The 18,716-nt window shown below is 44.3% G+C and overlaps 1 protein-coding gene across 2 annotated transcripts in view; it reads right to left on the bottom strand.

Moving 5' to 3' along the window:
* Pde5a (phosphodiesterase 5A) overlaps positions 1-18,716 on the bottom strand; it is a 144,432-nt gene that overhangs the window by 28,607 nt on the left and 97,109 nt on the right. For both annotated transcript variants that reach the window (XM_087615296.1, NM_133584.1), the window contains 4 exon segments: positions 16,031-16,177; positions 11,537-11,662; positions 9,627-9,721; positions 3,019-3,106 (listed from right to left, as the gene is read on the bottom strand). In XM_087615296.1, coding sequence (XP_087471422.1) covers positions 3,019-3,106; positions 9,627-9,721; positions 11,537-11,662; positions 16,031-16,177 — 456 coding nt within the window.

Below are 18,716 nucleotides of genomic sequence, written 5' to 3'. Positions count from 1 at the left end.
GGCAACGGCAGTGATTAGTGGGTAATGAGAGTCTAAAACCAACATGGATTGAATTAATGACCAGAATCTATAATTACAAACACAATCGTTATTTTAAAATATTTCATCATTTTAGATTTGGGCCCAATGAAACTATTCAGAAAACTCCTGATGCCTTTACTTATTTTTAAGAGAAGACAATTTCCAATAGAAACCGAAATGTCTCTTTTGATACTGCACTGCTTTCCTCCGAAGAGCAGAGTCTGCATATTTTTTTAAAATTGTGCTTATGAAGATAGAATATATGGACGGCTTTTATGACTTAAGCCAGCCAAATGTCCAACCAGATTCCTTATGTGCTATGCTAAGCAATAACATAGTAAATAATAATTTATACATTATCTAACAAAAGAAGTACGATAGGAAAATATTTAATCCGCCTTTCTAAAGATTAGTAATTTATTTCCTTTGGAACTGAACTTGAAATAAGACACCAACAGGACATTTTTAAGTTGGGTGTAGTAGTGAACTCCTGTAATCCCTACACGTGGGAGGTAGAGGCAGGAGGATTATGGGCTCGGGACCAGCTTTCAGCTATTCAGTGAGATAGAGGGCAGGTTGGGGTAGATGAGCCCATGGGGTTTTGTTTTTTCTTTAAACCTACTCCCTCCCCTACCAAAGAAATAAATAAAAAGTTTTAGCTGCAGAGCATTTTCCCAAGGAAAGTCCAGATGTTTCTACTCTAACATGCATATGTTTCTCCAGGCTCGATTTTGGAAAATTGTACACTAAAAATAACATAGTTTATGGGAAACATGGGGTTTGGGCAGATCACTGAAAACCTATGCCACTTTGAATGAGAGCACAAAGCCAACCAAGAGAGGTTCTTAGAGGTGAGTTGACGCAGAAGGCCTCCAGGCTGCCCCCAAATGTGCTGGAAGCTTACAAGAACAATGGGAGAAGGTGCTGGACTGTGAGGCATGAGGCAGTGTGGACAGGAATGGATCAGTAAAAGTGAAGCAGTGCCCAGAGCCTCACATAGCCTGGATACGAGGGCACAATGGCCTCACTCCTCAAATACTTTCTTAATAATTCCTACAATAACTTGCATGTTATTCCCATAATACAATGCATTAAAATTATACGAATCACGTATCAATGAGATCACACTTGTTATTGCAAACCCTATTAAGTCTTTCATAAAACTTTCATATTAAGTCTTTCATTAAACTTTCATAGGAGGCAGTCAAATATGTTGGGTAACTTTTTTTAAAACAGTGTTGGGGGTCTAACCTAGTATCTTACACATGCAAAACACACTCTACCCCTGAGTTGCACCCCTAAGCTGCAAGCTTCTTAGCTTTTTAGTCATACCAAGGTGTTAGGGAAGAGGTAAAAAGTCCCTTTGTCTCAAGTAGGAGAGAGAGGCCCTGTGTATGTCTTCTGTGATCAGTGAGGAGGCTGGCCACTCTGTAGCTGTTGTGGGGTATCCCCACAATGAGGGTGCTCTGCAGGGACAATGACATTATCACCTACCAGGCACAAAGAGTGGGACACTCAGCAATGTCAGTCTCTTAAGAATGGCCAGACCCCCTCTCTTGCCTCTCTGCTTCCTTGTTCTCTGGCTGGAGAAGTAGGAAAAGTTACAGAGGCAAGAGGAAGAAGGAAGAAGAGTACAAAGGAAGAAGAAACATAGAGTAAGGAGCAGGAGATGTGGGCAGAGGCAACGAAGGAAGAAATTGAGCTCATAGTGTGAACTATTACCCCGAAGTGGCCATTTTGGTTTGCAGCATGAGAATGGTATATTATATTAGCTAGCCCTAAAACTAGTGACCATAACGTGACTCCCTAGTTCTCCTCTAGCCGGGAAAAAACTAGACTCGAGCCCAGCAAATGTGAAGACATCATGATAAAACCTCAGATCGTGCATCATGCATTATGACTGTTCAAGGTAATAGTTAAGAACTGTCTGCTTTTTTTTCCTTATAAAATGAACACAGGTAGACAACACATAATGTGAGCATGTTGTTAATGCTATGCTCGTTAAATGTGTGTTTATGTAGCAAACCATATCATGTGTTTTCTTATATTTACAAATATTCACTTAGCCAAGTCGCCCAGTAGCTTTCTCGTTCCTTAACAAAATGGTTTGTGAGCAGCTAGAAGCTCCAATGAAACAGAGGTCTGGGAGCACAGCCTGCCAAAGCTCCAGGTTAGCAGGCACAGGGCCTCGGGTTCAACCCTGGCGTAGCCAAAAGGAAAGAAGAAACAGATACTGGTCTGTATGCAACCCTTCATCTGTTGAAAAAGTTAAGCAGCAGCCATAAAATACCAGTTTGTTTCCCAGTTTGGATTAAGTAAAGGTCAGTAATCGAATTTCCCTCGTGAGCAACATTAGATCGTTTTTTACCGTCCAGAGAAGTGAAGCTGTAGAATGTTTGGGCTATTCCTTCCTTACCCAAAAAGGAGTAGAGAATGTTCAAGAATTTATGATGCCGGGAATAAGTCCAAAACCTAAAAATACGACTGCATGTATAAAGCTGTCTTTTGAAACTCACAACACTAAGTGACATACTTACTGGGCTGTTTAGAACCATCAAGCACTGGTCGAAGTGACATACTTACTGGGCTGTTTAGAACCATCAAGCACTGGTCGAAGTGACATACTTACTGGGCTGTTTAGAACCATCAAGCACTGGTCGAAGTGACATACTTACTGGGCTGTTTAGAACCATCAAGCACTGGTCGAAGTGACATACTTACTGGGCTGTTTAGAACCATCAAGCACTGGTCGAAGTGACATACTTACTGGGCTGTTTAGAACCATCAAGCACTGGTCGAAGTGACATACTTACTGGGCTGTTTAGAACCATCAAGCACTGGTCGAAGTGACATACTTACTGGGCTGTTTAGAACCATCAAGCACTGGTCGAAGTGACATACTTACTGGGCTGTTTAGAACCATCAAGCACTGGTCGAAGTGACATACTTACTGGGCTGTTTAGAACCATCAAGCACTGGTCGAAGTGACATACTTACTGGGCTGTTTAGAACCATCAAGCACTGGTCGAAGTGATGGTGCTCCATGGTGGAGTGGCAGTACAGCTGGGCCAGGGGGTGCTCGCTCCTGCGGGTCAGTATGTCGGAGAGAGGAAGGGAGAAAGCGCTCCTAAACACGTCACGTCACCAACTCACTCTTACTCTTCACTGAAATCATCTCAAAAGCAAACTCGTCATTTTCTCCCCTGCTGAGGAGAGTGGGGGGTAACCTCTCACAAATAAATACTGCTGTAAACTGTTTTCAAAGATGCTGCAGTCTCACTGAAATGTGAAAACACAGGGTATGAGGAGTAAGCCCAGCCCTGGGCACAGCCTTGTACCGCCCCACGATACCTGGTACTGGATCAGTTTCAGGTTCAGGACTCCAACTGACTTAAAGTCTAGAACAAATCTGGGTTGCCCTTTCCTCTGAAACAATGTTTGAGCAGAAGGCTGGCTTATTTACATGTGCCTACATAAAAGGAAAAAGTTCACTGAGACGGGATCCACAGGGTCCCAAGGTGTCATGCCTGTGTGCGTGTGCATGCGTGCCTGCGTGTGTGTGTGTGAGTGTGTGTGTGTGTGTGTGTGTGTGTGTGTGTGTGTGTGAAGTGGGAGGTAGGGAAGCAGGAAGGAGGGAGATGAGTCACAGGGTTGTTTGAGAGCAGGACAGCCCGCAAGCTTTCTAAGCTGACCTTGGGAGAAGCATCGAAGACTTCCTGCTGGGTGAATTGAGGGGGAAGGGTATTCATTGCACTGTTTACTGTATGTGTGGGACAGTAGTCACAAAAGGACCTCTGATGCATGACAGGAAGCCTTCCACTTCATTTCTCATGACCCTTCACTTGTGAAAAGCCACACTTTCCACCATTCCTTCAAGACACAGAAGGATCCTGTAACTTGTTCCTCTTAAAATGTATAGGAATGGATGGGGCTTGTGAGTTGCAAAGCCCTACGATCGTGTGCTAGAACGATGAACAGTTTGCTATTTCCTTACCAGAGTGTTGTTTTCCATTTTATTTGTTCATATAAAAAAAATGATACTCTGAGGTAAGAAGATATCAAAACCAGACAGATGCCTGTCAGAAAACACAAGCTAAAGCCTTTAGAGTGTGGTGTGACGTTGCCTGTTCCTATTGAAGGGGTCGCTCGTCTTAATGCCGATTTAATGTTCTATCTGTGTAACCTGTCCCAGGCTTGTTCTTCTTCGCTCCTCCTTTACTTAATGATCAGAAGCTGTGCTCAACGTAGGAGATTGAGCAGACGGTGAACCAAATTGCATGAACAGATTTGCTGGAAGGGGTTGCTGTGATGCGTGGACTACCTGGGGTCAGTTAGGGCACTGTGGCACACTTGGAAGGGCTCAAAGGAAGTGGGGGAGAGGCATCTGCTGGCTGTTCTGGAGTTAGATCACAAGGGAGCTGGCAGGAATCCGTCCTGCAGCGAGCAGGCTCAGGTGAGGAGGGCTGATAACCTCTCTTCTGAATCTTTCCATGGACTCTCTATTCTCCTCTGTTCCCCCATGTTGAAGCCAACTTTACCAGTACAATGGGCACCTCCCTCGTCCAATTCAGGCATAATAAAAGGAAAAGCTTTTAGGTGTCTGTCATTCTCACTTACACAACAAGTAAAGTGCACAAAAGCAGGGTGCGACACTGGGGAAACTGAGGCTGGAGGAGCTTTAGTTAGAGGCCAGCCTAGGATACAAGGTAGGAACCTGTCCTGGAACCTATCAGCTATCTAACCAACCAACTCACATAAATGTAAGACACAACTTGAAATCGAAGCTAGAGGCCACACCCTTAGTTTAGTATCCAATGTTTGGTGTTTGCTGCTTATAAAGCTTTCACCATGCCAGACTTTGGAATCTGCTGGCATTTGTTTTCCCCAGTGGAAACAGTTTCCATTTATCAAGAACCTGCAGCATGGCAGGCATTGAGCTGCCTGCTTTACTCTTATTGTATCTCACTGTATAAGCACTGTGTCAGAATCCTCACACCCACCTCCTCTTTCAGCCACTGATAGATACAGTGTTTCCTTCGTTCTTTAACAGACTTGACACCGGTGCCAGTAAGAAAGCTCTCTGCCTTGTCTTGGTCCACCCTGGGTACCTTTCATCTGACCCCATGGCTGGTGCCCACACTCACGTTGTCCAGTGTAGGTGAGATAAGGCCTAGGAAGGGGTGAGGGAACTTACTGCTATCTGCCTTAAAGCTGAGTGGTTCCAGGTCTCCCTTCATAAGGTTCCTTCAAATCACCTCTGGCAGAATTGAGTACCAGATGCTCAAATATGTGCATATCTGGATAATATCTCTCTCCATCCTTCATCCCAGGCCTTTCCTCCTGTTCCTGAGGGTCATAGTTCTAATAAACTACGCATAGACCAAATCTTACCTCAAGCTAGGGTTTCAGAGGAACCGAGGCTGAGACTGTTATAAACGAGCATTTCTGCACGTGCTTTTTAGATAACTAGATGATCAACTAGAGAATCTCACTCTCTCAATGGTGATGAATGACAGGCCTCGGGTTCAGGGGTTCAAGTATTTCCTCTCATTGCCTGGCACTGCCGTGGTGCAGCGGGGCCCTACACAGTGTCTACTCGCTGACCTAGTTAGGAGCTTGTCCAGGAAATGCAATTAGGCAGATATAGCACAAACCAGTTGGAGCTTCAGATGTACATTTTTAGGTGAGGCAGAAAGAACTGCTTCACGTTAGAGAGGACTTTTTGGCTTGTGAGACAGACAAATGCCAAAATGTGATTGTCTCTACTTATATTCTAAAAATACAAATTTCATGAATCAAGCAATGGGTGAAAATGTCTCAGATTTCCTGTTTACAAAAATAAAAAAATCACGAAACCAATGTATTCATGTTGCCTCTATTTAAGGCCACATCAGAAGGTCCTGTGTAAACCACTGCCACTGTGGAATTCTATTCCCACGCTGATGTCAGTGAGCATTACCGGACTGGCGTGCTTCCTCTGCATTTTCCTCTGTCTGGTACAGCCCTTGGTCTTTCTTGGACAGTGGATTGGGAAATGTACAAGAAACAGAAAGCCTTAGAAACTGATTCAAAATAGATGTCCTGTGAGAAGAACGGCCCTGTGACCCGGGCTCCCGCCAGGGTGATCTTGACTCTGCCTGTCACACAGTGCAGGACCCTGGGTTGGAATCTCTACAGCTTTTTAACCAATGACCCTGCTCCTTCACACTCACCACCTCAACATCGCTGTAGCAGTTTTTCAGACCGGAAGTCCTGACCTTTCTCTCCCGGCCTTGATACATATAACTCCCATCCCTTCTCTAAATTAGCAGCTTTCCTTTGGCCTCCTCCCCCTCTACTCAGTGTGATTGGCAGCTTATCACTGGCTTCTTGAGGTAGTTTTCTGATTGAGCTCTGTGGTTCTAATATCGACCTATTTATCATGTGGCTCACGCGGTGACTTCTTCCTAGGCAATGTCCTTATTGCCCATGGCAACAGTTCCGTTTTACAAATTCTATCAATTTTACTACATGCTGCTTAAGTGTTACTCCCCTCCCTGGAAGGGATCTTGTGGCTCCTCCTGCTTGTCCATTTTGTGGCTGGTCTGCACTACTGTTCTGTGCCCACCTCACGGCATCCTGGAATGTCTTTGTACTTGTCCTGAAAATCCACCCCCATTTCAGCATCTAGCTGTAGCCTCATTTTCTCTGTGAACAGTGGAGATGGACTAGACTTTGCTTGGCCAATCTCTTTCTCTTATGGACGCTTGAAGCCCTCTTCATCAGACGACTCAGGACTTGGTAGATAATTTCTGTCACTGTCATTTCGAGGGTCAGAGACTACAGTGTACATGTCACTAGCAAAGAGCCGAAGCTCTAGCAACTGTTTCACTGGGCATGGAGCATCATTTGTGATCAATCACTTTATAATCATGAGACTTGAAACTCAGCAAATAAACACACATGCAGATCCTATGATATCGACCACAGGTTTGATGCAGAAACTTTCTCTATGCAATACAAGTTTTATAACTTAAAAATAAAGTGAATGTTTGCACGTTAGCTACTGTGTTTTAGCCACCCACTTGTTTTGTTTTATTGTTTTGAGCCAGAATCTCATGTAGCTCAGGCTAGCCTCTCACATGCTATGTAACTGAGGTTAACCCTGAGCATCGTGTGATCACCCTGCCTCTGTCTCCTGAGTGCATCGCCAAGCCTGGTTTACACAGTGCTAAGGATCAAACCCAGAGCTCCACGCATGCTAATGCAAGCACCCTATCCACCGAACTACAACCACAGTCTCTACCAGCGCTCATGTCCACAGTTCTTATATGTCTGAGAGAATTCCTCCTTCCCTCCAAAACAAGAAGAGTACATGGAAGCAGTTCCCTTAAATAGATCACAGGATACCAGTGGGACTCCTTGGCAGTCTCAGTCTTCTTAATAAAAGAAGGAAGCAAGGAATCCAACGGTGGTCCAATGGGATAGCCTCCTCCCCAAGGAAAGCCTTATCTCAAAGTAGTTTCCCCCAAAGTCACTTAAGAAGAAAGGAGGAAGACTTCAGTTTCTGATTCCATTAGCAATGAATTCCTCCTTCTCTCTGACTAACTGCTCTTATTTCTGTACCTTGTTTTGTATTTTTATTATGTGTCACTTCAGACATCTCGTGGGATCTGGCACTGTATGCCCCTGTGGAAGAAATAACTTTATACGGGGACGCTTACAGTACTTTTCCACCTTAAGTGTCCGCCTGACACTTTAAGTGTCCTATTTACCAGTCCCACTTTAAGTACTGGTCATTACCAGTCAGGAAAGAAAAAGTCCTGCTTTCCTGTACGCAAAGCACAGTGATGTGGGAAGAAATAAAAGTCTCCAAGCTACTTTAGGTTTTTCAAGAGTTACTACTTTGTGTGGTGTATGAAAGTAAAATTCTACAATCTACATGCCCCCTGCCCCCAGCTCCGGGAATTTTTACCTAGAGAGAAGATGCTATCTCTCCAGACGGTCTTCTGGGTAAATGTTTTTTAGGTGAAAAAAAATTTAATAGGTTAAAAAAATGTTTAATAGTAACTATTTTTAAAGATTTTAAATGAGAATAGAGTTGCAATTTTTCTTATTTCTCGCTTATATAGAACAACATGAGAGCAATTTCTACAGAAAATAACGGTATCTGTACTAATAACACACTCTACCTTTCTGAGCAAGGCAGGGAGGACAGCTATGTGTGTATATGGGGTGACCACACTGTGGGTCTTCTGCTACCTCCCTTTCATCACGTGACACTCTGGGTCACAATCATACAAGGCGCACTGACAAAGGACATGCCACCAAGTTAATTCTCCAGATCTTTAGGTTTTCAAGGGGACACAGCCAGTCACGACTGCTCTCGCTCATTACGTAAAGTGTAGCACAGGTCGTGTTGGACCATCCTTGTGATTGTTCTTACATTAGAAAGGTTTCACAAACACCCTGGACACACTTGGGATTTCCATTTGAGAGTGATGCAGTCAGGTCACTGGAGCACTTACAAAGACGCTCAGCAGTAACAGATTCTGCCGCTAAAACGTAGACTTTTCAACCAAGTTGCTACGAGGGGTCCAGCAGACTGCGGCAGGGGCTCGATGATTTGATGAAAAGTACTGTCCGTTTTATTAGCTCAGTTGTCCTCACAAGACAACTTCAGTGTGGTCCCAGCAGTTAGTCTTACTCTTAAGATCTGCCAGTGAGAGTGTCATGCTCGACACAACCATCTGTAGGAACTGTCGCTGGAATTCAACACAATGTATGGCAAACCTTCCTCTGGGTGGTGACATTTGTGGTCTCTGAAAACACTCGCCAACACTGTGATATGGGCATGCCATTATTTCCGTTTTAAAGGAATTAAGGTGTAGAGAAATCGGCTTCCTTGCCCAAGGCTACACAGGAACGCTGGCAGAGCTACAGCCTGCCCACAGAAGGAGTTCTCTAACACGGTGACACGTATATACTGCTCCTAACGCCGAAAATCTTAGTCTGCTGAGCACCATAAGCAAAGAGGGCCAAGCTAAAGACTTTTCAATACTGCCTTTTCCACTGCACAGTAAAAATCCTAACCCTTCTAGACTATTCATGGCTCTCTCTCTCTCTCTCTCTCTCTCTCTCTCTCTCTCTCTCTCTCTCTTCCTCTCCCTCTCTGTCTCTCCACCTCTCTCCTTCCTTCCATCTCCCTTCCTTCCTTTCTTCTTTTCTTTCTTTCTCTTTTCTTTTTTTTTTCAAGATAGGGTTTTTCTATGTAGCTCTGTCTGTCTTAGTAGACTCACTTTGTAGACCAGGCTGGCCTCAAAATCACAGAGATCTACCTGCCTCTGCCTCCTTAGCATTGGCATTAAAAGCTGGGTGGACACAAACTAAAGCAAATGATCACGCAATAAGACTCAACAGAACCAGTGTTTGAACATCAGGCTTGAATGTGATCAGTACAGTCTGACACTTGACATTCATTTCCTATCCTCCTCAAAAGTATTCAGACTATAAAGAAACCTGGCCAATTTATTCTTTGTACCTTTTTTTGTAGCTCTAATTTATAAAAGTACAGTTCGGAAATGTAGCAGAAACCCTTTCTTGTCCTCTTGGCAAAGCCATCTTACCGCTGTATGTATGAGTTGTTCACACCACGATGGTCCAAATCATGGCTTAAAGCGGCAATCAGCAATGCAAGCGTCTCCAGATCCGTCAACTTGTTCTGTGTGCAAAGGCATTGGAGGGAAGAGAGATGAAGCGTGGGGCAGGCCATTCTCCTACGACTTCTCGGTATTCATTCCTGTACTTGTGTGTGGCCACAGAGGGCTCTCCAGAAATTCTACTCTGCAGGTGACCGTTCATGTTGTCATTCACAATGAGCTTTTACAAAGGTCACCGAACAACAGAAAGGAGTAACCTGTTGACAGTAGGCCGGCTCAGTGGATAAAAGTGTATGCCCTGTATGTAAGCTCAGGTCTGGTAACGAAAGGAGCCAGGACAGACAGGCAGACCCACCTCCCAAAGCCGACCTCTGACCTCCACTTGTGCCATGACAGATGTGCATGCCAACACATCCTGACGCTACATAATTTTTTAAGCAGGAAAGGAAGAAGGAGGAGGAGGAAGAGGAGGAGGAAAGGGAGGAGGAAAGAAGAAGAAGAGGAGGAGGAGGAGGAGAAGGAGGAGGAAGAGGAAAGAAAAAGAAGAGGAGGAGGAAGAGGAGGAGGAAGAGGAGGAAGAGGAGGAGGAGAACATACCCACCATAGTTAATGCCATGAATCTCATGTTTACATATTGGAATGATTGTAACACACTTTAATATTTTCCCTATTGTTTTCTGTAACCATTATTTTCCTCCCTGTGATAGGCTACTATATTGTTAAGCAACCAAGACAATGTGACTGTTAAATAAAATAGTAGAAATTAAATCACTGGAAAAAAATGGCTTTCAAAACTTGCATACTATATTCCTATGCTACATATTGGTTATTTTTGATTATTTGTCATTTATATTATTTACAGTACTATGCCAGTTGTCAGTGATACAGTGTATGAAATGTGAGCTAGACTGCCACACCATTCTATCCTATGGGGATCCCAGCACTGTGAGCTCTGGACCATGTGTGAAAACTGTCATCTCGTTCTTCTTCATGAAAAGCACTGGCAGCTTTCTGCTAGAACTCATGGTCAACCCAGGGTAAGCATATCCTTTTCCTACAGAATTTTCTATGGGATTAAAACAGCTATTGTGTTATTTGTATAGCTGCCCAGACAATGGTTCTGCAATCGAATCCAAGGCTGTACACATGGTGTTCTAGTGTCCGATCGCTTAGCCCAACCCAAGCCCAGATGTGTCCTTTAAAACTGGCCACTTCAAATGTGCAACCTATGAAAGGAGGATAATATTGATAAGAGATTAATATTTTTAAAATTTATGTTTTGAAACGGGGAGGCTCTGATTTTGAATTATGTAGCAGATGCCTAAGATCACTTACTTAGAATAACTAGTCACTTCCCTCTGAAGATGAAATCTAAGGAGATACAAAGGATTTGGCTGGAAAGGGACACTGTTGTGTGAGTATTTTCTGCACAAATCTTTCTTTTACTCAGGCTCTGATCAAGGCACATGAAACAAAACCTGTCTGAAACAGCATTTTTAGAAGGGACAGCCTTCTACCAGAGTGCCACAGACAATGAGCTCATTCACGATGGCATTTGGTGGTTTTTGAGTAATTTTACTAAGGAGCAGTTGACGGTGAAATGAGAAATGTAATGTTTTTTTTTTTCACTGTCTTCCTCTAATGGAAATATTTATTTGCCCAAGGATTACTAAATGTAACATGGGAATTTCACTACATAACCTTTATTACAAATGAAATAAAGTTAGTGGCCAACTATGGTCCCGTGCTAATTTTCAACCAGCCACAAGTCACTATTTGGTAAATTATTCAATCACTATAAGAGTGCCCTGAAGATAATTTGAAGAGATAGGCTGTCAGTTCCGCTGAGCAGGAATCTGAACGGCGCCGTGAAGTACCTGAATCTTGCCTGCTTTCAGAGCAGCAAACATGCACTGTGCCGTGTTAAAGGCGTGCCTCCAATTGTGGTAGGCAACGTTCTTCCGATAATTCTTCTTGACACTCAAAATCCATCGGCAAAGAACCTGTAGGAAGTGAAGCATACGGAGTGACCGTAATTGCCAAGTTAGTTACACATTTTCTAAGATCTAGGTACCTTACAGGGTCCGCGTTCGATCCCTACAAGCGTGAGGGAGGCTCACGTGACTCTTCAGATCATTTTACAGAGGAAGAAACCAACTCTCAAACAGGCAACCTGTGATTGGTGGTTGTTAAGGAGGGGCGGGGCCAGAATTCAAATACTATCGGTTCAACCAAAAACCTACCAAGCAGGCCTAGTTAAGTTAGATGAACATGGGTAATATCTTAGAGAAAGGTACTCTGTCACAGGTAGGGCACCGACTACCTTCATACAAACTATCCCCCCGTGTGTCCTTGTTAGCGTGTGCGTATGTTAATAGAGTCATACGTGCATGGATGTTTGGGAATGAGTTCTCTCACGTTCTCGAGCTGCACACCTGTGAAGGTATTGAGTCCCAGGATCCAAGGTGGCTGGGATTGACGTATCTAGCTCAAGTTTCAGGAGAAACTAAAATTACAGATCTTACAGCTTAGGTTCTGCCTAGCGCAGTTAATGCCTGGCTACCAAGAAATCAAAATTTGAAGAGAATGTATAAAGCTCCTGGGACCCATATGGAAAAAAAAGATTTTTATTTTAAAAGATGGGAAGTGGGGGAAAAGGCAAAATTGTTCAAGCAAGTCTTCCAAGATGGGTTTAATTTTCGTTCAAAGCAGAATAGTAAATAAAACCCTCAGGGACTCATGATCTGAGCATGGTGATTCTGCTTGTGTTATCAGTCTGCTTCTCTTAAAAATCTGAATGATTTACTACGTCTTTGTAGAAACGAGCATGAGCTTTCCTTGAGCATGTCCCTGGGGATATCACAAACTCAAAGAACATTGCCTTGGTTTTGGGAAAAGTACACGGGAAAAGAATGGCGCCTTGCAAGTGTCCAACCCTGCGATTGGCTCTCGGGGCTGAGCGGGAACCTCCTCCCTGGTGGTAGAAACTGCTCAGTCACAGGGGACTTGGCATGATCCCCTTTCTCCAAACGACCTTTTCTTCTGGTTCTCAGTTCAGTTCACAGGGAATTCCCCCAAAAGGAACCTTTGGATCTCTGAGCTCCGGCCCCTGGGAGCCGCTCTAGTGTAAGTACGTTTGTGTGCCTGCAGTGGGTGTGTTCTCCATGAGGCTGGACATCTACGTACAGGTCTCCGTACTCTGGACATTTTTAAACAGTCTAGTGGGGGAGATAACAGAATGCTACAGCGGGAGGATTTTAAATGCGAGCGCCAAGTTTTACTTTGATGTGTTTTGAGAGTCGGCGCTGGCATCAAGTAGGAAACTACTTGTGACTAATTAAAGCAAGAAAAATCGTCAGGAAGACTTCGAATTCGGTGTCTGTGTACATCTTCCACTACTCCAAGACTTAAAGGTGTGGCTACTGAAAATGTATGCCTACCCTGCTATCGAACCAATGTAACTGGCTAAAGTAACTCTTGAGAGGAATTTGATAAAACTGACGAGGCTTGGGACTTTTTAAGGATGGCCCTTCCATGCCAGCATACATGGCACCCCACCTCCTGAGTCTCTGAGGAGGGAAAAGTGTTGCAATAGCTCAGGTCAATTCTCAGTAAAGAGGCTTGGTCGGTAGTTGAAAACACTCTTTGAGGAAGGCCAAAGACAGTCTTAAAGACAACGACTGCCAGGAGTGGGGAAGATGAGGTGCTTAAGCACAAGTTAAGGGGAGACGTGTACTCCCAGACCCCAGTAATTACGAGCTCACACTAAGCCTGCCTAGTTCTAACGGAAGGAGAATGACCTTTTCTTTCCTTTCTTCCTATCTCCTCTTTCAGAACCAAACTGACCCAATCTCTAAATCGGCTTGCCCTGTCACTGGGCATTTTTTTTTCTATGAAAACCCCCAACCTCAGCAGCTGCACACAGACTTCCCGGGCCTGTGTGGGCTCTGGGCCTCCCACTCACAAAGCCCGACATCTCGTTCCCTCTCTTCCTGGCAGCTGCTGAGATTCCCAACTTACCTTCCCTGTGATTTCTCTCAAACTCCAACAAAAGGATGCTCGAGTTTCTGAGTCTGTTTAAAATGTCTTTTTCTACCTAGCTAAGAAATTGCAGAAAGGACCTGTTCCCCGGTGATGGTGGCAGAAGTGCAGCAGGGGCAGCTCAGGGGGTCAGAGGAAGAAAGGACAGAGGTGGAAAGATATTCACATGTTGCTCTAATAGAGTGGAATGTTTCAGAGACCAGTGACAGGCAATGGCTGCCACCAGCATAAATTAATACTGAAGGTTTGTTGTTCCCTGTGAGACATCTTGGTAAGGGCAACCTCTCTAGCAAGGAATTTTAATTTTCTCCATCTAAAATTATATTGACAATAAAACCTGAAATGAAAGAGACGACTAGACAGTAGGGCTGGACACTCAACCAGAATAATCCTAACGCCCAGGTTGACGTTGCCCAGAATAAATGTAAACAAATGAGGTTTGGTTTTGGTTTTCGTCTAAGTTACTTGGCCCACAGAGTGCCAATATTCCATAAAATTCCTTCATCTTGTTAAAGTTTTATGTAAAGGAACGAACATCTTTTAATCTTCAACTCTTCTGCAAACCTATTAATCTCACCCACCTGGTAAAGCTTTCATTAATGCAAAGGGGTCCCTGTGTACCTGGAACTCATTTCCTTAGCACTGACTCTTTTAAAACCACCCAGTCTCAAATACAGTGAGGCCAGAACCGGCCAGTGGGGAAAATACAGGGCCTCCACCTGCGTTAGAAGACAAACGATGCACACTTCCTGCACCGTGTGCTTGCTGGCTTAGTCTGCTCGCAGGGTTCCTTTTTTTCCAAAAAGAAATTGCCTTGCCTAGCTACCTTGATCACGTGATTTTTTTGAGAGACACTGACATTGTGTATCTTTTTTTTTTTAACACTTAGAGAGGGATTAGATACAAAGAAAAGAAAAGTGGGGGAAGAGTGTTTTCCACGGGTAGGAATCCAAGGGAATGATTGCTAGCGAAACTGAGTATCTACATCACCCAGTCCTCAAATGCTATCGGCCAAGCAGAATCATCAAGAGTTTTACAAAAAAATCACACTCCCCTGTTCTAGCCAAGCCTTGGAGTAGAGTCATTGTTAGAATAAAGTAAAACTGTATATGTGTAGAGTAGGGTGTCTAACTCTAGATGGTTTTGTTGTTGCATTCAAGATTTATTTACTTTATGTATGAGTACACTGTCACTGTCTTGACACACCATGTAATTGCATCGGATCCCATCACAGATGGTTGTGAGCCACCATGTGGTGGCTGGGAATTGAACTCAGGACCTCTGGAAGAACAGTCAGTGCCCTTAACCACTGAGCCACCTCTCCAGCCTCACGGAGCAGACTTTTAAAGTGAGTCCTATCTTGTACAGTGGAGAACTTTGCTGGTGATTTAGCATAGTCAAATTCTGTCTAAAGCGTGTGGGTAACTGACACACTCTCAGTATCTACGGAGTAAGTAGAGCCGTACAAGCACACATATACAGACACATATGTCTTTCACATGGCCTCCCACGGGGCAGCAACATCATTTACTCTGAAGAGGTGCGGAAACTGAGAATGCAGAGGCAAACTGACAGAGTGAATGTGCACTGATCACAGAGCGCTATGACTGACACCTGTGACATTTCCACTCCACGCTGGTTTGGATTCTTCATCTGCGAGTGGGACTCGCTCATGAGAGCTTATTGGAATAATTAAACAACATGATATCCCTCAACTAAGCCCCCAGACGAGAGTGACGTGTTATTAGCCTATTTGTATTGTCGGGTTGCTAAGTAATAAAACCTTGAAGACCTTAAATGTTTAGATAGGAAATCTATATTTGGAGTCTGGGGTTCAAAAGGGTCTCATTTCTGCTCTACAGAGATGACTTTGTTTGAGGAGTCTGGCCCCATGACAGGGACAGGTACCTAGGGGCTCTGGTCCATTCTGCATTGTTAAGCACAACCCTGGCGATGACATCAAGTTACTTCCCTGCTTCGAAGTCTTCGCTGAGTCGCCCCTGGTGCCAGGAGGGCGGGCAGTGCTCCTTGGTGGCTCGCCAGTCTACGTGCCCTGCTGTCTATCTGTCCAGGTGCTTCTCCGACCACCCTCCCCTGACCTGTGTTCCACAGAATCTCCTGCCACCTTATTTTACACTACTGCTGTGCTGTGGCTGTAAGATCCTTCTGCATTCTTCAACCTCGTGCTGCATACACAGCAGTCATCAAAAAAATGTATCTGATGGTTTATCAAGCATGCTGGCAGTCAGATCCAGTTCTCTATCTTACACACACACATGAACGCACGCACGCACGCATGCACGCGCACACATGCACCACTGCCTTCCTACCTCGTGTTTCATCTGGAAGTTCTGCACAAGGTTGAGGTCAGTGAACATCCGAATTGTACACAGCGCTGTTTCCAGATCAGACAGCTCGAAGTCACTGAAGCTGAAGTCGGTAATTTTAAGGGTTTGGGCAGACGGTACCACAGCAGCCTTAAAAAAAAGAGAAGGAAATGAAATAAGGCTATGAGTTAAGAGAGCAGCTTTTCATGATGCTTTCTTTTCTATGGGGAAACAGAAGACCTCATTTATTTTTCCTTTCACTATTGCTTCAATATGGAAATATTCAATATTTCACATTTGGGTCTGGAATGTTTCCTTAAGTGCCCTTCTGTTAAAGGTCTGTCCTCCATCCCAGCGCTATTGGGCTGTCTTAGTTAGATTTTTCTATTGCCGTCGCAAAACACCCAAAAGCAACTTGGGGTAGAAAAGGTTTATTTCGTCTTATAGCTTGTGATTTGTCATCTAGGGAAGGAAGGGACTGAACTCAAGGTAGGAACCTGGTGGCAAGAACTGAGGCAGAGGCCACGGAGGAGTGCTGCTGACTGGGTGCTCTTTATGACTTGCTTAGCCCGCCCTCTTACAGCACTGGTCCAAGGTGGGCGCTGCCCGCAGTGAGCTGGGCCCCATATCAATCACCAATCAAGAAGAGGCACCAATGGCTTGCCCACATGCTGATCTGGTGGGGGAGATTTTTTTTCCAATTAAGACTTGCTCTTCCAAAATGACCATATAGGAAGCCAGCTCACACATGTGAGGGGGTGGAACATTTTAGAGACAGACCCAATTAGATTACTAGAGGTACGCCCTAGAGTGGGTGACTCTGAAGCCTTCTTTTCCCCAAGAAGGTTTCTCTGCTAGGCTTCTCCCATAATGTAGCGTGTTCTCCCACAATGTACTGTGCTAGCCCCAGACCTCCCAAAGCAGTGAAGACAACTCCATTCCACAGTACAAACTCTGAAGAAATAAGGTCACGCAAATGTCCTCATTTTCTGTCAGTTACCTCCAGTGTTTTGTCAAGCAATGGCAAACTGCATTACACTAGGAATCTTTATCACAGGATCCCCTACACTTCTTATACTGAGTCACATGGAGTTAACACGTCTGGACAGGTGAAAGAGGAGAGAGGCTTGCTACCATTAGCTTGTACTTCAAACAGTGAGCGGCACAGAGGATCCCAGCCGTCTGGCTCTTGTACCTCTCTGGTCTTATTCATTCCATGGGACTATCTGGAATTATTCCATCTATGCAAGGCAAGCAGGTAAGGATAATGGTCAGAGCAATTTGCATCCCATTCATACAAAAACCTTATGGGTACCACGCGTCCATTTCTCGAGCCACACCAAGGGAAGCACAGAGAGGCTGGGTGAGGGATAAAGATTGGTTTCCATGACAGTATGTTGCCTAGCTCAGATTGGACCTTATTGCTACTCTGTAGATAGAGTCTACAATGTAGACTAAAGGTGATTCTCACCAAAACTTGACCGTGACAGTCACCTACCCAGCTAAACAAACAAACAAGAAAGAAAGAAAGCACTTGCTTGGGAATTTCATTACAGGTGGCTCTGGGGAGCTGGTTTGTTTGTATTTTGGAAGGGGTGGTTCCGTGGTGTGTGTGTGTGTGTGTGTGTGTGTGTGTGTGTGTGTGTGTGTGTGTGTGTGTGTGTGTTAATGAAATCTTTGGCTTTGGTTTTAGAGTCCTTTAACTGTAGCGAGCACCTTGAGTGTCTTCAAAGATACCTCACTCTTTTTCATCAATCTCTCCTCCTTTGTACCATCTGCTTCTGTGGGCTGCCACTCTTGAATCGATAAATTCCTCTAGGGCAGGATTACAATCCAACCTAAAGTTTAGGAGCCCCTGCAGCTAGCCCTCTCTGGGAACACTCGTAAATGGCATCAATGACTTTAACTTAGTTTCATGTTTCATACGTTTTTCTATTTATTAGCATAAATACTTACCAAGAGCAAACAAAATGGAAGGGAATAAGAATCTTATTCTCTTTGCATAAAGTGGCAACCATTTTCATTTTATTTAAAATGGGCCTTCTATGTCGCTCAGGTTAGCCTGGAACTCATGACCTCCCTGCCCTAGCCTTGCCACTCTAGGTATCATAGGCATGCGCCAAGACTGCCTGTGTTGGAGTCGTCCTGTGTGGGTGCGTCCTAATCTTGTCAAAATCACCTAATTTTTTAATGCTGTTTGCATATTAGGGAGATTAAACAACAACAACAACAACCACATGACTGGGAACTTTTTCTAGAATATCCAGTGAAAGAGTCATTGGCCTCACTGCTCTGAGGCTTCTCCTGTATTCTTGCCGAGTCTGTGCTACTTGAACTTGTAGGATGCCCTTCGCCTTCACCTATGGATCATGTACCCTATGGGCAGGTAAATAAGTGTTACTAAGTTATTAACCTGATCAGGCTGAGAGTAACTTGATAAAAAGAGCCTTTTGTTTATTGAGAAAAGAAATGTTAAGAGTTGAATCAGTTGCCAAACCCCTTAGGTTTTCTAGTGTCCAGATGACCCTATCCTATCTGACCTTTGACTTTCCTAAACTAAAGCCATCAAAAGACGAAAGTCTCTGAGCGCTACTGAGAGCCACGCAGTCCTTATAGCTCGGAAACTATTTCTCCTGCTCTTAGTGTCGGCCATGTTCCACCTCACCAGACTTGTTCCCTTCCCTAAGAC

Source organism: Rattus norvegicus, chromosome 2 (genome assembly GCF_021556685.1).
Source record: "Rattus norvegicus strain SHRSP/BbbUtx chromosome 2, alternate assembly SHRSP_T2T, whole genome shotgun sequence".
NCBI classification, from domain to species: Eukaryota; Metazoa; Chordata; class Mammalia; order Rodentia; family Muridae; genus Rattus; species Rattus norvegicus.
This window is presented reverse-complemented; position numbering and strand designations above follow the sequence as displayed.